The sequence below is a fragment of the Oncorhynchus gorbuscha genome, linkage group LG01 (assembly GCF_021184085.1).
Source record: "Oncorhynchus gorbuscha isolate QuinsamMale2020 ecotype Even-year linkage group LG01, OgorEven_v1.0, whole genome shotgun sequence".
Classification (NCBI taxonomy): domain Eukaryota; kingdom Metazoa; phylum Chordata; class Actinopteri; order Salmoniformes; family Salmonidae; genus Oncorhynchus; species Oncorhynchus gorbuscha.
Genome location: NC_060173.1, coordinates 25,552,913 through 25,571,921, shown reverse-complemented (window position 1 = coordinate 25,571,921; position 19,009 = coordinate 25,552,913). Strand labels below are relative to the sequence as shown.

At 42.0% G+C, this 19,009-nt stretch overlaps 1 protein-coding gene across 4 annotated transcripts; it reads right to left on the bottom strand.

Annotated features, from left to right (window-relative positions):
- Positions 1-359: 359 nt before the first annotated feature.
- Positions 360-18,065, bottom strand: LOC124035312. Of its 4 annotated transcripts, none has more exons than XM_046348779.1 (13): positions 17,546-18,065; positions 14,916-15,048; positions 13,336-13,423; positions 12,839-13,190; positions 12,088-12,181; positions 11,036-11,123; positions 10,484-10,808; positions 10,178-10,271; positions 9,988-10,075; positions 8,577-8,901; positions 1,997-2,090; positions 1,811-1,898; positions 360-1,619 (listed from the first exon to the last, which is right to left on the bottom strand). In XM_046348779.1, the coding sequence occupies exons 4-13, from the start codon at positions 13,116-13,118 to the stop codon at positions 1,011-1,013; spliced, it is 2,085 nt and encodes a 694-aa protein (XP_046204735.1). In that variant the 5' UTR covers positions 13,119-13,190; positions 13,336-13,423; positions 14,916-15,048; positions 17,546-18,065; the 3' UTR covers positions 360-1,010. The 4 variants fall into 4 exon arrangements, with proteins under 4 accessions (XP_046204735.1, XP_046204750.1, XP_046204742.1 ...); XM_046348794.1 differs by having other exon boundaries at positions 12,839-13,163; XM_046348786.1 differs by lacking the exon at positions 14,916-15,048.
- Positions 18,066-19,009: the final 944 nt, after the last annotated feature.

Below are 19,009 nucleotides of genomic sequence, written 5' to 3'. Positions count from 1 at the left end.
GCCACGATGACACTTCAAGCTGGACAGTTGGTGGAACTGCATGACCTCCAGGTCCGTGAAGAAAGAAGGACTTGTCCCAGCACTTGGCACACTGTCCCAGCCAGTGGAGCGGGTTAGACAAGGACTTTATAAAGTCCACCTGGAGATTCACCTAGCAAAGCTTCTTCAGCTGGCTACAAAGGGCATCTGGACACAAACATATTTAATTCCATGCACACAAACATATTTAATTCCATGCATTACTATGTTGAGTTATATCAAGGTCAAATAAAATAGCTGTTACGTTCAAACCTAACCATCCATTGATTTTAGCCCCTAGTCCTCTACATTTGTACAGATACGATAACAAGAAAATCATGACCAGAGTATGATGCTTTTTATTGTAGGCTATACACAATTGTTGAGCGGGTACTATTTCCTCAAAAAATATATTCCACCACATTTCTTACTTGAGCTTTGGTCATACTGTGATTTGATTTCTCAAACAATATTTCACTTCCATACTTTTTTGGCAGTAATTTATAGGATATTCATTGTCTGAAAATGGAATCAGCTTTCACATGAGAGAAAAGTAGTCAGTACATAAAAAGTTAACACTTCCATAACAAATTAAGTTCTCTCACTTATAGTGCTAATTTTGTCTTATATCAAAATATAATTGCAACCGAGACTGAAAAGACAGGATGAGGCCATTGAGATAATGAGTCACACCACAAACACTTTAAGGGTTACATGACATCATTAGACTGTTCTGTCAAAAGAAAGAGAAATTCTCAAATGACATTTAAAACATGTCCACCATTTTACAGATTGAAGTCTCTGTCACTGGTTAGTTTAATAAACCATTACATTTAGATGTTTTGAATGTATCAATCACAAATCAAAGACAGCGCGTTCTCTTGTGAGTGTAAAACATTTATTCATCTCGAGCCAATAAGGTGAAAACATGCTGAAAAGACTTGAAGGCTCTTGAACAGTCCTTGGCTTCCAAGGCAGTTAATACCATAGGTCTACATCCCCATCCCACAGTGGTTGACGTGTCCAGTGTGCACCCCTGTAGCACTGTGCATCATCACTGCTGCCCTCTGGCTCTCAAAGGCCTCTCTCTCTCTACCAAGTGCCGCCATGTCCTGTTCCAACAGCATCCTGTCTCTTGCCAAGTTGGCTCTCTCGCTCTCCAGCCACTGCCGCTCTCTGTCTACCGCCGCTCTATCCCCCTCTATCGCTGCCCTCTCCATCTCCACCATCTCCCACCCTCTCTCCAGTGTCACTGACTTCTGAGCAGCAGTGCCCCCTGCTGGCCCCCTACCCAACCTCTCCTCTCTCAGTGCACTCTCACACTCTGCTGTGGCCCGGTGACACTCCTCTATGGTGGGGTGCACATAAATCTCTTGTTGGTACTCCAGTGTGATGTCACCCTTTTCCAGCAACGGGCATCCTCTATTTCGAGAGGACTGTGAAGGGGAAGGCTCGGGGTCATCACCCTCCGTTATAGGGGTCAAGACAGGTCCGCTGGCGGCGAGGCGGCCCTCCATGGCCTCATTCATGAGGTAGAACCATGGCCAGGAAGCAGCGTTGTCTGCTATGCTCTCCATGCCCACAGGTGGGTACTTCAGGTCCTGTTCAGGGAACAAGAGGGGACAAGTGTGACCACAGTGTAGAATACAAACAACAGAGCAGACTTCAGCTGGGTGAAAGTGTAGCAATGCATGGACATTTTTAAGGACAATATAAACATTCTGATTTTGATCTATTTACACTTTGATTATTTCATGTTGCAGAAATTTGCCAGAAACGCTTGACAGTTTACCTTATATCTTCTTTTTAAGTTGTCCCACTTCTTAGCCACCTGGTAAGTTGACACCTTTCCCAGGAGAACCAACTCTTTTAAAATGGCCCTGCACACAAAAATAACCAATGTGATCAGTGTTGATTATGCATATCTGACTTTAGTGCTTCGTCATTGACATTTATTTTCATACTAAATCCTACTCACTTCCATGCAGCCTTGGCAGCATTTCGCCTCCCAGTGAAGAGAACCTCATTGGCCGCACGCAACTTAATCAGCCTCCTCGTATCCTGCTCTGTCACTGTCATCAAAACAAAATTAAAGTTACTATTCGTTTGCCAATATGTTTTTCTTGATTTTTGCCTACAGTGCCTTCATAAAGTAGTCATACCCCTTGACTTATTCCACATTTTGTTGATTTTTTTAATATATCTCACAATCATGAAAAATAGAAATCTCATTTAAATAAGTATTCACACCCCTTTACTCCAGATTGAGCTCAGGTGCATCCAATTTCCTTTTATCATCTTTGAGACGTCGCTACAAATTGATTGGAGTCCACCTTTTTATTTATTTTATCTTTATTTTACTAGGCAAGTCAGTTAAGAACAAATTCTTATTTTCAATGACGGCCTAGGAACAATGGGTTAACTGCCTGTTCAGGGGCAGAACGGGGATTTGAACTTGCAACCTTCCGATTACTAGTCCAACGCTCTAACCACTAGGCTACACTGCCGCCCCACCTGTGGCCAATTGAATTGTTTGGAGATAAATTAGAAAGAAAACACCTGTCTATATAAGGTCCCATTGTTGACAGTGCATGTCAGAGCAGAAACTATACCATGAAGTCCAAGGAACTGGCTGTAGAGCTCTGAAATAGAGTGGTGAGGAGGCATATATCTGGGGAAGGGTGTAAAACTATTTATAGAGTGTTGAAAGATTCCAACAGCACAGTGGTCTCCATCATTGGGAAATTGAACAAATGTGGATCTACTCTGCCTAGAGCTGGCCATTTAACCAAACTGAGCAACTAGGCAAGAAAGACCTTGGTCAGGGAGATGACCAAGACCCTAATGGCCACTCTGACAGAACTACAGAGTTCCTTGGCTAAGATGGGAGAACTGGCCAGAAGGACAACCATCTCTATAACACTTCACCAATCTGGACTTTATGGAAGAGTGTACCAGAATAAAGTCACTCCTGAGAAAAAGCCACATGGCAACCTGAAGATTGCAAAAAGGCATGTAAAAGACTCGGTGCATAAGGCAAAAGATTATATGATCTGATGAGACAATGTAACCATTTGGCCTGAATGCAAAGCACTATGTCTGGAGAAAACCAGGCACAGCTGGTCACCGGTCTGAACACCATCCAAATCATGACGCATGGTGGCAGTATCATGCTATGGGGGTACTTTTCAGCAGCAGGGACTAGGAAACTGGTAAGGATAGAGGGAACAATGAATGGAGCCAAATACAGGCAAATCCTTGACGAGAACCTGCTTCAGAGTGCAAATGACCTTGGAATGGAAATCTTTGCCTCAGTCTAACAGGACAATGACCCCAAGCATACAGCCAAAGCAACCCTGGAATGGCTTCAGAACAGAAATGTGAAAGCGCTTGAGTGGCCCAGCCAAAGTTCAGACTTGAATCCAATTGAAAATCTTTGAAAAGACTTAAAGTTTGCTGTTCTCCCACACTCCCCACCCAACTTGGTGGGTGAGAAAGCTTGAGAAAATCCTCAAATGCAGATATTTGACCTAGATAGTTTGTGTGTATTCATTGATATGTAGGCTACGTATAAACATTTTTTTGTATGTAGTTCTGTCTTTGAGCTGTTCTTGTCTATTGATGTTCTGTGTTATGTCATTATGTTTCATGTTTTGTGTGGACCCCAGGAGTAGCTGCTGGTTTTGCAACAGCTAATGGGGATCCTAATAAAATACCAAATACAAGTAAACCGTGCATTCGGAAAAGTATACAGACCCCTTGACTTTTTCCACATTTTGTTAGGTTACAGCCTTACTCAAATGTATTAAATTGTTTCCCCCCTCAATCTACACACAATACCCCACAATAAAAAAGCAAAAACAGGTTTTTAGAAATATTTGCAAATGTTTTAAATATAAAAAATGGAAATATCAGACCTTTTACTCAGTACTTTGTTGAAGCACCTTTGGCAGTGATTACAGCCTCGAGTCTTCTTGAGTATGACACTACAAGCTTGGCACACCTGTATTTGGGGAATTTCTCCCATTCTTCTCTGCAGATCCTCTCAAGCTTTGTCAGGTTGGATGGGGAGCGTCGGAGCACAGCTTTTTTCAGGTCTCTCCAGAGATCAGGTTCAATTCCGGGCTCTGGCTGGGCCACTCAAGGACATTCAGAGACTTGTCCTGAAGCCACTCCTGCGTTGTTTTGGCTGTGTGCTTAGGGTTGTTGTACTGTTGGAAAGTGTACGTTCACCCAGTCTGAGGTCCTGAGTGACTTGAAGCAGGTTTTCATCAAGGATCTCTCTGTACTTTGCTCTGTTAATCTTTTCCTCGATTCTGAATAGTATCCCAGTCCCTGCCGCTGAAAAACATCCCCACAGCATGATGCAGCCACCACCATGCTTCACCATAGGGATGGTGCCAGGTTTCCTTCAGACATGACACTTGGCATTCAGGCCAAAGAGTTCAATATTGGTTTCATCAGAACAGAGAATCTTGTTTCTCATGGTCTGAGAGTCTTTAGGTGCCTTTTGGCAAATTCCAAGTGGGCTGTCATGTGCCTTTTACCAAGGAGTGGATTCTCTGGACACTTTATCATAAAGGCATGATTGGTTGAGTGCTGCAGAGATGGTTGTCCTTCTGGAAGGTTCTCCCATCTCCACAGAGGAACTCTGGAGCTCTGTCAGAGTGACCATCGGGTTCTTGGTCACCTCCCTGACAAAGGCCCTTCTCCCCCAATAGCTCAGTTTGGCCAGGCGGCCACCTCTAGGAAGTGTCTTGGTGGTTCCAAAATTCTTCTATTTAAGAATGATGTGTTCTTCGGGACCTTCACAGCTGCAGCCATTCTTTTGGTACCCTTCCCCAGATCTGTGCCTCAGCACAATCCTGTCTCGGATCCTGTCTCGGATTGGTTTTTGCTGAAATGCACTGTCAACTGTGGGACCTTATATAGACAGGTGTGTGCCTTTCCAAATCATGTCCAATCAATTGAGTTTACCACAGGTGGACTCCAATCAAGTTGTTGAAACTTCTCAAGGGTGATCAATGGAAACAGGATGCACCTGAGCTCAATTGAGTCTAATAGCAAAAGGTCTGAATATTTATGTAAATAAGGTATGTTAAAAAATGTGTTTTTTATACATTTGCAAAAATGTCTAAACCGGTTTTCATTATTTGGTATTTTGTGTAGATTGATGAGGAAAACATTTAAATGTAATACATTACAGCCTTATTCTAAAATGTAACAAAACATGGAAAAAGTAGAGGGGTCTGAATACACTGTACAAGACAATTCATGCTGTAATCTCGGCCAAAAGGTGCTTCAACAAAGTATTCAGGGGTGTGAATTCTTAAATTAGATCTGTATTTTATTTTTAATACTTTTGCAAAAGTTTCTAAACATATTTTCACTCTTCATTATAGGGTATTGTGTGTAGGTGGGTGATAAAAAAAAATATGAATCAATATTGAATTCAGAATGTAACTACAAAATGTGGAATAAGTCAAGGAGTAATACTTTGAGGGCACTGTATATGGTTCATATTAAGGCTGACCGCATTTTGTCAACTGGTTGATTGTCTGGTCGATAGGCTCTTGGTCAGCCCAGAATTGTTTAGTTGAGCAGTCGCAAATATATAGATTTTTTCATGGCACACTTGACATGTCTGATTCTCGCCGGTCTCACTGGACTAAATCCATTGAGGAAGCCGCGGGGATGCCACTATCCAAGGAAAAGGGGAGTGTGGCTAAGATGCACAAACCACGTCTTTCCCGCCATTTCATGCACATTTATTGTTTCATAACTTCCTTGTGTGAATTGTTTGCCCTTTTGATTGTTAGTCTATCAATTCCCCATTACATATACAGTGGGGCAAAAAATGATTTAGTCAGCCACCAATTGTGCAAGTTCTCCCACTTAAAAAGATGAGATGAAATAGATCATAGATAGATGACATAGATGAAAATGACAGGCCTCTCATCTTTTTAAGTGGGAGAACATGCACAATTGGTGGCTGACTAAATACTTTTTTGCCCCACTGTAATCACCAGTAGTAACCTACATTTACTTTAATTCACATAATTTCTAATCTACAATATTTGTTTGGTTACTGTAATTTCTGTTAATGCATTCAATATTATTATTACAGTCGCGAAGCGCTCTCATGGTCGGAGTGGAAACGTTGTTTGTAGAGCTCACAACCTATGCTACACTTGTGAGAAAAAGTTTTGGTTTATTTCTTAACATTTACAAATTGTACATTTTTTTCTCCATTGTCTTTTGTTTGTTGAACTCCTGTCAATGTTGAGTAAGGATGTGCACCTGATTACGCATATAGAAGTAGGCCTAGGCTACTTGACTTATAAATGTACCTATTTGAGGATATTGGATAGTATTTCTGATTGTCTTAACTCACTACCACTATTGAGCTGTGGAGCTTCTCAAATAAAAAATGTCTTCAACTCAAACAGCGAGTAAACAAAGTCTCTTTTTAGATTCCATTGAGAATGACAATAGTTCCTCAATGTATTTGACAAATATTTCCAGCTCTCTCCCTTTTGATAACCCGCCTGTCCAACATCACTACTCTGGACGGCTCTGACTTAGAATACGTGGACAACTACAAATACTTAGGTGTCTGGTTAGACTGTAAACTCTCCTTCCAGAACCATATCAAACATCTCCAATCCAAAGTTAAATCTAGAATTGGCTTCCTATTTCGCAACAAAGCATCCTTCACTCATGCTGCCAAACATACCCTTGTAAAACTGACCATCCTACCAATCCTCGACTTTGGCGATGTCATTTACAAAATAGCCTCAAATACCCTACTCAACAAATTGGATGCAGTCTATCACAGTGCAATCCGTTTTGTCACCAAAGCCCCATATACTACCCACCATTGCGACCTGTATGCTCTCGTTGGCTGGCCCTCGCTTCATACTCGTTGCCAAACCCACTGGCTCCATGTCATCTACAAGACCCTGCTAGGTAAAGTCCCCCCTTATCTCAGCTCGCTGGTCACCATAGCATCTCCCACCTGGACACGCTCCAGCAGGTATATCTATCTAGTCACCCCCAAAACCAATTCTTTCTTTGGCCACCTCTCCTTCCAGTTCTCTGCTGCCAATGACTGGAACGAACTACAAAAATCTCTGAAACTGGAAACACTTATCTCCCTCACTAGCTTTAAGCACCAACTGTCAGAGCAGCTCACAGATTACTGCACCTGTACATAGCCCACCTATAATTTAGCCCAATCAACTACCTCTTTCCCAACTGTATTTAATTTATTTATTTATTTTGCTCCGTTGCACCCCATTATTTTTATTTCTACTTTGCACATTCTTCCATTGCAAAACTACCATTCAAGTGTTTTAGTTGCTATATTGTATTTACTTTGCCACCATGGCCTTTTTTGCCTTTACCTCCCTTCTCACCTCATTTGCTCACATTGTATATAGACTTGTTTATACTGTATTATTGAGTGTATGTTTGTTTTACTCCACGTGTAACTCTGTGTCGTTGTATCTGTCGAACTGCTTTGCTTTATCATGGCCAGGTCGCAATTGTAAATGAGAACTTGTTCTCAACTTGACTACCTGGTTAAATAAAGATGAAATAAAAAATAAATAAAATAACCACTCGGCCTGAAAGGGAAAAATGTAATGCTCTGATCCAGTGTAAACTTCAAAATAATTGATTATTTATTATCCCTTGCACAAATAGTCTACAGCGGTGTTTGTCCTAAGATCACTAGTGTGGGAAACTGAGGGCCCAGTATTTTCTATACAATGTTGAAAATTTGCTAGCATGGGCACTGGGCCGGACACAGTTGATACATGTTTCAAGTTCTTTGCAGACAGACATGCATAGCCAATGTGATTTATAGTATATTTATCAGGATATTTTCTACCTTCAGGCTACCATGTTTTTATTTGTTTGTTAGATAGAATTTAGATAAACCACATTAAAATGATTTTGAGATATAAAAGACAATACATTAAATGAAACTGTTCCACAAAAATGTGCAAATGAAAATCATAACTGGCACACAGATCGATAGAAATGGTAAGATAAATTGTCACTCCAAATGGAAAAAGGTTGCCGACCCCTGGTGTAGCCCATTACCGGCAACTTCAGGAGTGTAACGGCAAGGCAGAATCTTTGAAGGCGAGCAGCAGCAAGAGGAGGGTACGGAACAGTTATTTTTCCCCCTTCTGGTTAGGCTATCTTGATCTCTGGCTCCCTTGAGTCATTTGTGTGACTTAATTATTTAATAAAACAGCAAGCTTAAAGCATCAGACAAGCTCAGTACATATAGTTGATTTTATTAAAACACATAGGGTGTGTCTATATACGGAAAAGTACATGTTTTTAAATTTCGACCAATCGATTGCTCAAAAGAAAAGACTACTCTCGTTCGACCAAGATTTATTTTAGTCGGGGACAGCCCTAGTCCATATACACCTGAACACATTAATCCATTTTTAACTCATGAAATTTGACTTTTAAAAGTATATTTTATCCTCCTTGAAAAGAACATTCGGAGACATGAAGAATGAAGGAATGACACTGACTTTTATAGGAGAATTCCACAGGTGTGGGGCACTCCTCTCCACTGGCGTCTAAGAACGTAACCGTTCCATCCACCTCTGTCCCCTCTGGTCTCATTCCCTCTTCCAGATCAGAAATCTCACTCCTTTCTGGCATTGGACACGGGTCTCTCTCTGTAGGCATCGGCGAGGATACAAACAAGTAGTCTTCTTCGTTCATCCATATGGGAGTTATTTTGGGGGCTCTCGCGGCCAGTCGGCCCTCGAAGGCATCATTCATGAGTTGGAACCAAGGCCAGGAGGCAGGGGTGCTCTGGTTCTCCATGCCACGCGGTGGATACTTCAAGTCCTAAGGGATAAGAGAAGATATAAACTTATTAGGAGATATCACTTAGTGTGACCTATCCATCTTCTGGTCCCACATATGAGCATCCATGTACATATACACTGACTGTACAAAACATTAGGGACACCTCTTTCCATGAGACTGACAAGAGGAACCCAGGTGAAAGCTATGATCCCTTATTGATGTCACCTGTTAAATTCACTTCGAACAGTGTAGAAGAAGGGGAGGAGACAGGTTAAATAATTGTTTTTAAACATTGAGACATGGATCATGTATGTGTGCCATTCAAAGGGTGAATGCGCAAGACAAAAGTGCCTTTGAACGGGGTATGGTAGTAGGTGTCAAGGCACACTGGTTTGAGTGTGTCAAGATCTGCAACGCCACCGGGTTTTTCACGATCAACAGTTTCCCGTATGGATCAAGAATGGTCCACCACCTGTCGCAGCTGGCCGCGACCGTGGGGCCCATGGGGCGGAGCACAATTGTCCCAGCATTGCCTGGGTTAGGGGAGGGTTTGGCCGGCAGGGATGTCCTGTGACGGGCTGGGTGCAGTGCACGCGCCAGGTGACTGTGTCAGCGGTGTTTCCCCCGACACATTGGTGCGGCTGGCTTCCGGGTTAAGTTGGCATTGTGTCAAGAAGCAGTGCGGCTTGGTTGGGTTGTGTTTCGGAGGACGCACAGCTCTTGACCTTCACCTCTCCAGAGTCCGTACGGGAGTTGCAGCGATGAGACAAGACTAACTACCAATTGGATACCACAAAGTTGGGGAGAAAAAGGGAGTAAAGAAATAAATATATATAAAAAGAATGGTCTACCACCAAAAGGACATCCAGACAACTTGACACAACTATGGGAAGCATTGGAGTCAACATGGGCCAGCATCCCTGTGGAACACTTGACACCTTGTAGAGTCCATGCCCTGATGAATTGGGGCCGTACTGAGGCCAAAAGGGGTGAAACTCAATATTAGGAAAAGTGTTAATGTTTTGTACACTCAGTGTACATGTGCAAGCAACTACACACACAGCCCCTGAAACAGGGTGAGAGATCATGGACAAAATATACATGGACACACACTAGTTACAATACCTTGAATTTTGTCTTCAGGTTGTCCCACTTTTTGGCAACCTGGTCAGCAGACAACTTTCCTGTGAGGCCCATCTCTTTTACTATAGCCCTACAGAGAAATAATGGAAGTATAAAATAAACTGAGTACATTGACTGGAAATACCACATTTTTATTTAGCCAAATAGTTTCTTCCAACACAAGCTAACTCACCTCCAGGCAGGCTTGGCCGTATTTCTCTTCCCTGTGAAAAGAGCCTCATTGGAAGCACGTAGCTCTATCAATCTCTTGGTGTCCTCCTCAGTCACTGTAAATCAAGCAAATATAACAACTAGCGTTATTCTTCACAAATAATTGTTATCGAAGTAACTTGTTGCTAGTTAGCTTATTGCCAATAACTCAAACATGCACTTTATAAACTGTCTGGGTCGACCAATACCATTCCAAGAAAGTGGAAAATCATATTGATTTATATTTTGAGCAAATAGTCCCTTTGAAAGGCAAAACATCATCACTTACGCTTATATGAGAATTCTGTGGCCGTGTTATACTCCCCTATGGTGGCCCCTTGGAAGACTGCTGCTCCATTCCTCTCCTCCGTTTCCACCAGCTCATCCATCTCAGACTCTGTCAAGAACTCAGACATCCCCCCCTTCCCTGGCGTCCGACGAGCCCTCTTCCTTGGTAGTGGAGAGGGCTCAAACTCCTCATCACCCTCCTCTACTACTGGCGTCAGGATGGGGGCGCAGCTGGCGAATCGTCCCTCCATGGCATCATTCATGCGGTAGAACCAGGGCCAGGAATTTGGGTTGCTCTCCATGCTGCGGGCTGGACATTTCAACTCCTGCACCAAAAGAGGAATACAGTGTCTGGGTTCAGTGGACAAAGCAGTGTGGAGTGGAATTGAGAAGAGATGTGTGCAGGAGGTGATGAGAGAGCGATACATTGTGGATCAAGAATAACTTCAAGAAACTTTGGGAATGTTTCTTATACACTACACAAAAAAAATTCAAGAATGAAAATGAAACACACAAATACGCTGGTTGAGTACTGCCGTCACTATCACATTACCTTATATCGCCTCTTGAGGTTATCCCACTTTTTGGCAAGCTGGTCAGTAGTCAGCTTTCCCTGAAGGCCCAACTCATTCAAAATAGCTCTGCAGGAAAACATGGAGACAACACAACGGCACCTAATATCACACATTCACAAAATGCTTGAAGACACGGCTAAAGGTCAATCAGATATGTGAACATGGTCCCTTGCTGTGTGTTGCAGCTTTCCATGTTGTCTGTAGCTTATGAGGTGTGGAAACACTTTGTTGCTTTTTTAAACTTTGTATTGCTGCTTTTTGTTCTATGTTGCTGTTTGTATGCTACGTCTTGCTTGTCCTATGTTGCTCTGTCTGTATGCTATGTCTTGCTTGTCCTATGTTGCTCTGTCTGTATGCTATGTCTTGCTTGTCCTATGTTGCTCTGTCTGTATGCTATGTCTTGCTTGTCCTATGTTGCTCTGTCTGTATGCTATGTCTTGCTTGTCCTATGTTGCTATTGTCTATATTGTAATTGTTTTTAATAACCTGCTCAGGGACTGCGGTTGAAAATTAGCCGGCCGGCTAAAACCGGCACTTTTACTGAAATGTTGATTAATGTGCACTGTCCCTGTAAAAATAAAATAAACTCAAACACAGGAGGTTGGTGGCACCTTAATTGGGGAGGACGGGCTCATAGTAATGGCTGGAACGAAATCAATGGAATGGTAATCGAACTCATCAAACACATGGTTTCCATGTGTTTGATACCATTCCATTTACTCCATTCCAGCCCTTATTATGAGCCGTCCTCCACTCAGCAGCCTCCTCTCAGAGACAAACTAAAATGCCGAAGACAACAATTTGCAAACTAATTCTCATTTAGAGCAGTTAACAAAATCTGAAATTATCAAATAGGTATAAGCAAAATACTAATAGCTCCAAGTCGATTTATCACCATATTGTTTACACCTATCCAGTCCTTTTAGACATACATAAGTGCAAAGGAGCTGGAGGTGGATTTGGGACAGATAATCACAGGATGTGCTGGGCCAAAACATGGTCTGTATATGTCCTTTCCAAACATACTCACCTCCAGGCAGGCTTGGCAGTATGTTTTCTGCCTGTGAAGAGAGCCTCATTCACGGCACGCAGCTTTATCATTCTCTCCGTCTCCTGCTCTGTCACTGATAAGCAGAAACCAATGTCAGTAATATGAATCAGGTACATCAGATTTATTTGATACATGGTAATGTATGCTCAAACACAATTTTTTGCAGCAAGCTTGCTAACAACCAATAACTACAATTAAATTCTTATTCTTGAATTTTAACCTTTATTTAACTAGGCAAGTCGGTTAAGAACAAATTCTTATTTACAATGACGGCACACACCAGCCAAACCCGGACGATGCTGGGCCAATTGCGTGCCGCCATATGAGATTCCTAATCAAGGCCCGGTTGTGTTACAGCCTGGATTTGAACCAGGGTGTGTGTTGGGATGCCTCAAGCACTGAGATGCAGTGCCATAGACCACTGCTCCACTAGGGAACCTTGAAGACCAGAGTCTAGACCAGGGTTCTCCAACCCTTTCCTGGAGAGCTACTGTCCTGTAGGTTTTTGCTCCAATCCATCCTAATCTACGGCACCTGATTCTAATAATTTGTTGAACTGAATCAGGTTAGTTACAACTGGGGTTGGACTGAAAACCTACAGGATGGTAGCTCTCCAGGAACAGTATTGAAGAGCCCTGGACTAAACAGACCTCCTGGTCAAATTAAGGTTGAAGAAATAATTTGAATGATCAACAGAATCAGAGTATTCCCAACTCACTCACTCACTTACTTTTATACGAGCATTCTGAAATTCTTCGCCAGCCCATAGTAGTAGGGCCCTCAGTCTGAGTTGCGTCAGTGTTAACAGTTGCATTGTCCTCCAAGTTCTCTGTCCCCACACTGTCCTCCATCTCAGTTTTGATCAAGAACTCCAAAATGTCAGCACCGTCACCCCCCTGTCCTCTCTCGTTGGTTAATGGTGAGGAAGAACCTGGAGCCTCACCAGCCAAAGATGCCACTGCCAAAACTTGGGCGCTGTTGAAGAGGCGTCCTTCCATGGCCTCGCCCATAAATTGGAACCAGGGCCAGGAGGCTATGCTGGTAGCAACAGTGTCCTTGCCAAGAAAAATGTATTTTAAGTCCTAAAAGACAAATACAAAAGTGTGACTATGGCTGGGATGAGGCTTTTTTGTTGATGATGATGATCAGTAAATATTGACAATATCAGTAAACACTTATTTTAGAAGTCAGAAATCTCAGTCTTCTAAGAACACAAGCCCACTTTACCTTGTATTTGGTCTTCAGATTTTCCAACTTTTTGGCAATCTGGTCAGCTGTCAGCTTTCCATCAAGACCCAATCCCCTTAGAATTGCACTGCACCGTTAAAAGAAAGATATAAACCTGGTTGTGGTATACTGGTGTATACAATTTCATACACCAACCCTGACATACTTGGAGAATAAGAGCCCCTCCTCCCAGCTGCCCACTGCACTGAGGCTAGGAAACACTGTCACCACCGATAAATCCACTATAATTGAGAATTTCAATAAGCATTTTTCTACAGCTGGCTATGCTTTCCACCTGGCTACCCCTACCCCAGTCAACAGCTCTGTACCCCCACAGCAACTTGCCCAAGCCTCCATCTCCTTCACCCAAATCCAGATAGCTGATGTTCTGAAAGAGCAGCAAAATCTGGACCCCTACAAATTAGATGGGCTAGACAATCTGGAAACTCTCTAAAATTACCCGCCGCAAATTGTTGCAACCCTATTACCAGTCTGTTCAACCTCTCTTTCGTATCGTCTGAGATCCCCAAAGATTGGAAAGCTGCCGTGGTCATCCCCCCCTTCAAAGGGGGAGACACTCTAGACCCAAACTGCTACAGACCTATATCTATCCTATCCTGCCTTTCTAAGGTCTTCGAAAGCCAAGTTAACCAACAGATTACAGACCATTTCGAATCCCACCGTACCTTCTCCGCTATGCAATCTGGTTTCAGAGCTGGTCAATGGTGCACCTCAGCCACACTAAAGGTCCTAAACGATATCATAACCGCCATCGACAAAAGACAATACTCTCAAATGACTGCCTCGCCTGGTTCACCAACTACTTCTCAGACAGAGTTCAGTGTGTCAAATTGGAGAGCCTGTTGTCCGGACCTCTGGCAGTCTGTCTATGGGGGTGCCACAGAGTTCAATTCTCGGGCCGACTCTTTCCTCTGTATACATCAATGTCGCTCTTGCTGCTGATTATCTGATCCATCTCTACGCAGACAACACCTTTCTGTATACTTCTGACCCTTCTTTCGACACTGTGTTAACTAACCTCCAGATGAGCTTCAATGCCATACAACTCTCCTTCCGTGGCCTCCAACTGCTCTTAAATGCAAGTATAACTAAATGCATGCTCTTCAACCGATCGCTGCCCGCACATGCCCACACGTCTAGCATCACTACTCTGGACAGTTCTGACTTAGAATATGTGGACAACTACCTAGGTGTCTGGTTAGACTGTAAACTCTCCTTCCAGACTCACATTAAGCATCTCCAATCCAAAATTAAATCTAGAATCGGCTTCCTATTTCACAACAAAGCATCCTTCACTCATGCTGCCAAACATACCCTCGTAAAACTGACTATCCTCCCGATCCTTGACTTCGGCGATGTCATTTACAAAATAGCCTCCAACACTCTACTCAGCAAATTGGATGCAGTCTGTCACAGTGTCATCTGTTTTGTCACCAAAGCCCCATATACTACCCACCATTGCGACCTGTATGCTCTCGTTAGCTGGCCCTAGCTTCATATTCGTCGCCAAACCCACTGGCTCCAGGTCATCTGTAAGTCTTTGCTAGGTAAAGCCCCACCTTATATCATCTCATTGGTCACCATAGGAGCATCCACCAGTAGCACGCGCTCCAGCAGGTATATTTCACTGATCACCCCCAAAGCCAAGTCCTCCTTTGACTGGCTTTCCTTCCAGTTCTCTGCTGCCAATGACTGGAACAAATTACAAAAAAAAATCACTGAAGCTGGAGACTCATATCTCCCTCACTAACTTTAAGCATCAGCTTTCAGAGCAGCTCACAGATCATTGCGCCTGTACATAGCCCATCTGTAAATAGCCCACTCAACTAGAGGTCGGCCGATTAATTAGGGCCAATTTCAAGTTTTCGTAACAATCGGTAATCTGCATTTTTGGACACCGATTACATTGCACTCCACGAGGAGACTGCGTGGCAGGCTGACTACCGGTAATGCGAATGCAGCAAGGAGCCATGGTAAGATGCTAGCTAGCATTAAATGGATCTTATAAAAAAACTGTCAATCTCAACATAATCACTAGTTAACTACACATGGTTGATGATATTACTAGTTTATCTAGCTTGCCCTGCGTTGCAGGGTGTCTGTTAATTTATCATTGAATCACAGCCTACTTCGCCAAACGGGTGATTTAAAAAGTGCATTCGTGAAAAAAGCACTGTCGTTGCACCAATGTGTACCTAACCATAAACATCAACGCCTTTCTTAAAATCAATACACAAGTATATATTTTTTAAACCTGCATATTTAGTTAATATTGCCTGCTAACATGAATTTCTTTTAACTAGGGAAAATGTGTCACTTCTCTTGCGTTCTGTGCAACAGAGTCAGGGTATACGCAGCAGTTTGGGCCGCCTGGCTCGTTGCGAACTGTGTGAAGACCATTTCTTCCTAACAAAGATAGCTAACTTCACCAAACGCGTGATGATTTAACAAAAGCGCATTTGTGAAATAAGCACAATCGTTGCACAAATGTACCTAACCATAAACATCAACGCCTTTCTTAAAATCAATACACAGAAGTATATATTTTTAAACCTGCATATTTAGTTAAAAGAAATGAATGTTAGCAGGCAATATTAAACTAGGGATATTGTGTCACTTCTCTTGCATTTCATTGCACGCAGAGTCAGGGTATATGCAACAGTGTGGGCCGCCTGGCTAGTTGCAAACTAATATGGCAGAATTTTATGACATAACATTGAAGGTTGTGCAATGTAACAGCAATATTTAGACTTATGGATGCCACCCGTTAGATAAAATACAGAACGGTTCCGTATTTCACTGAAAGAATAAACGTTCTGTTTTCGAAATGATCGTTTCTGGATTTGACTATATTAATGACCTAAGGCTCGTATTTCTGTGTGTTATTATATTATTAAGTCTATGATTTGATAGAGCAGTCTGATCGGTGGTAGGCAGCAGCAGGCTCGTAAGCATTCATTCAAACAGCGCTTTACTGCGTTTGCCAGCAGCTCTTTTATGACTTCAAGCCAATCAACTCCCGAAATTAGGCTGGCAATACTAAAGTACCTATTAGAACATCCAATAGTCAAAGGTACATGAAATACAAATGGTATAGAGAGAAATAGTCCTATAATAACTACAACCGAAAACTTCTTACCTGGGAATATTAAAGACTCATGTTGAACGTAACCACCAGCTTTCATATGTTCTCATGTTCTATGATTTGATAGAGCAGTCTGACTGAGCAGTGGTAGGCAGCAGCAGGCAAGGAACTTAAAAACGTTAGCTTTTTTACATGGCACATATTGCACTTTTACTTTCTTCTCGAACACTTTGTTGTTGCATTATTAAACCAAATTGAACATGTTTCATTATTTATTTGAGACAAAATAGATTTTATTGATGTATTATATTAAGTTAAAATAAAAAAGTGTTCATTGTTCATTCAGTATTGTTATAATTGTCATTATTACAAATATGTATATTAAAAAAGTATCGGCTTTTTTTGGTCCTCCAATAATCGGTATCGAGTTGAGTTGAAAAATCATAATCAGTCGACCTCTACACTCAACTACCTCATCCCCATATTATTATATATATTTTTGCTCCTTTGCACCCCAGTATCTCTACTTGCACATTCATCTTCTGCACATATATCACTCCAGTGTTTAATTGCTAAATTGTAATTATTTCGCCACTATGGCCTATTTATTGCCTTACCTCATTTGCACACACTGTATATATATATTTTTATATTGTGTTATTGACTGTACGTTTGTTTATTCCATGTGTAACTCTGTGTTGTTGTTTGTGTTACACTGCTTTGCTTTATCTTGGCCAGGTCGCAGTTGTAAATGAGAACTTGTTCTCAACTGGCCTACCTGGTTAAATAAAGGTGAAATAAATAAATAAATACTCCCAGGCAACCTTGGCAGAATTTATTTGTCATGTGAAAATAACCTCATTGGAGGAACAGAGTTCTATTAACCTCTTGATGTCCTTTTCAGATACCGTAAACAAAACACAATGTATTGCTAGCTCCTTGTCTATAACAAGCTAGAGATCTCGATGGAGGCACAGCTGATAAAAACAATCCACATAATAACTTTACTAGTAAAACAACCTGCAATTGCACACGTTAAAATTGACCTTCTGCCAGCTAACTAAATTAGACAAGGGAAATTATCTAATAACATTAGCTACTCACTTTTATAAGAGCTATCCGTGACGGGAAGTGGGTCCACCATTTGCGCCAGCTAAAGAATGGAGAAGTGAACACTTACAGGAAGGAAGCGTGCCCAAGCTTTCCATCCAGTGAGCTTACTATAAGAAATGCTGAGTAGGTAATTGTAGCTATCCTGCAGCCAGAATCTCTTTGAGTTTGATAATATTTTTCTCTTCAAGGTGCAGTTTGTTGAAACAAAGAACTTTGGATTTGCCAGCGCTCGATTCGTTGTTTAGCTAGGAGCTAACGTTTTCGTAGCCTAGGCAGGCAATAGTGGCCGCTAACGTTTTGGTAGCAAGCAGCTAGCTCAGATAACCCAACCCACTAACAGAATAACAATCAAAACAATTTCTTCCTTTCATCTCTCAGTAAATTTGTCCATGTGTTAGGAATATTTCGAGTTGGTACCAAATAGAACAGGTTGCACAATAATGTACAACATTTAACGAGATGTTATGCAGTTTTTCTTCTATTTAACAAGCTGACTAGTGAGGGGATTCTATTAATCTGGCCCGGGCAGGCGTATTTTGCAAAGCGTGGAAGATGATTGCATTCGTTTTGGAAGCGGGCTGTCTCCCGGGCATGAGCCGGCTGCCCCATTCTGCCCGAAAGTGATGTCGGCTCAAAACAAAAGTGGAGTAATCAAATTGTATTGGTCACATACATGGTTAGCAGATGCTTGTGCTTTTATTTACTACAGTGCCGCAATATTGTAGCGACCCGCACAGTCATTACAATATCTAACAAGTAATCCAACAATTCCACAACAACTACCTAATACACAGATCTAAGTAAAGAGATGGAATAAGAATATGTACATATAAATATGGATGAGCAATGACCGAGTGACATAGGCAAGATGCAATAGATGGTCTAAAATACAGTATATACATATGGGATGAGAAATACAAGATATGTAAACCTCATTATTAAAGTGTCATTAATAAAGTGACTAGGGATCCATTTGTTAGAGTGGCTAATGATTTCAAGTCTGTATGTTGTCAGCAGCCTCTTTGTGTTAGTGATGGCTGTTTATTCGCCTGTAGTCTTCCTTACATCCACCAACAGCAGTTAGGGACCATCAACATAGTGACCATTACTCTTAAAACATTCAAAACGGGTTCTAGCTACCCCGATGGCATAGACACACATTACACACTTTTTTTTGTCAATTATTTATTTCAGCATTTATTTATTTCATCACATTCCCAGTGGGTCAGAAGTTTACAAACACTCAATTAGTATTTGGTAGAATTGGTTTAACTTGGGTCAAAAGTTTCAGGTAGCCTTCCACAAGCTTCCCACAATAAGTTGGGTGAATTTTGGCCCATTCCTCCTGACAGAGCTGGTGTAACTGAGTCAGGATTGTAGGCCTCCTTGCTCGCACGCGCTTTTTCATTTCTGCCCACACATTTTCAATAGGATTGAGGTCAGGGCTTTGTGATG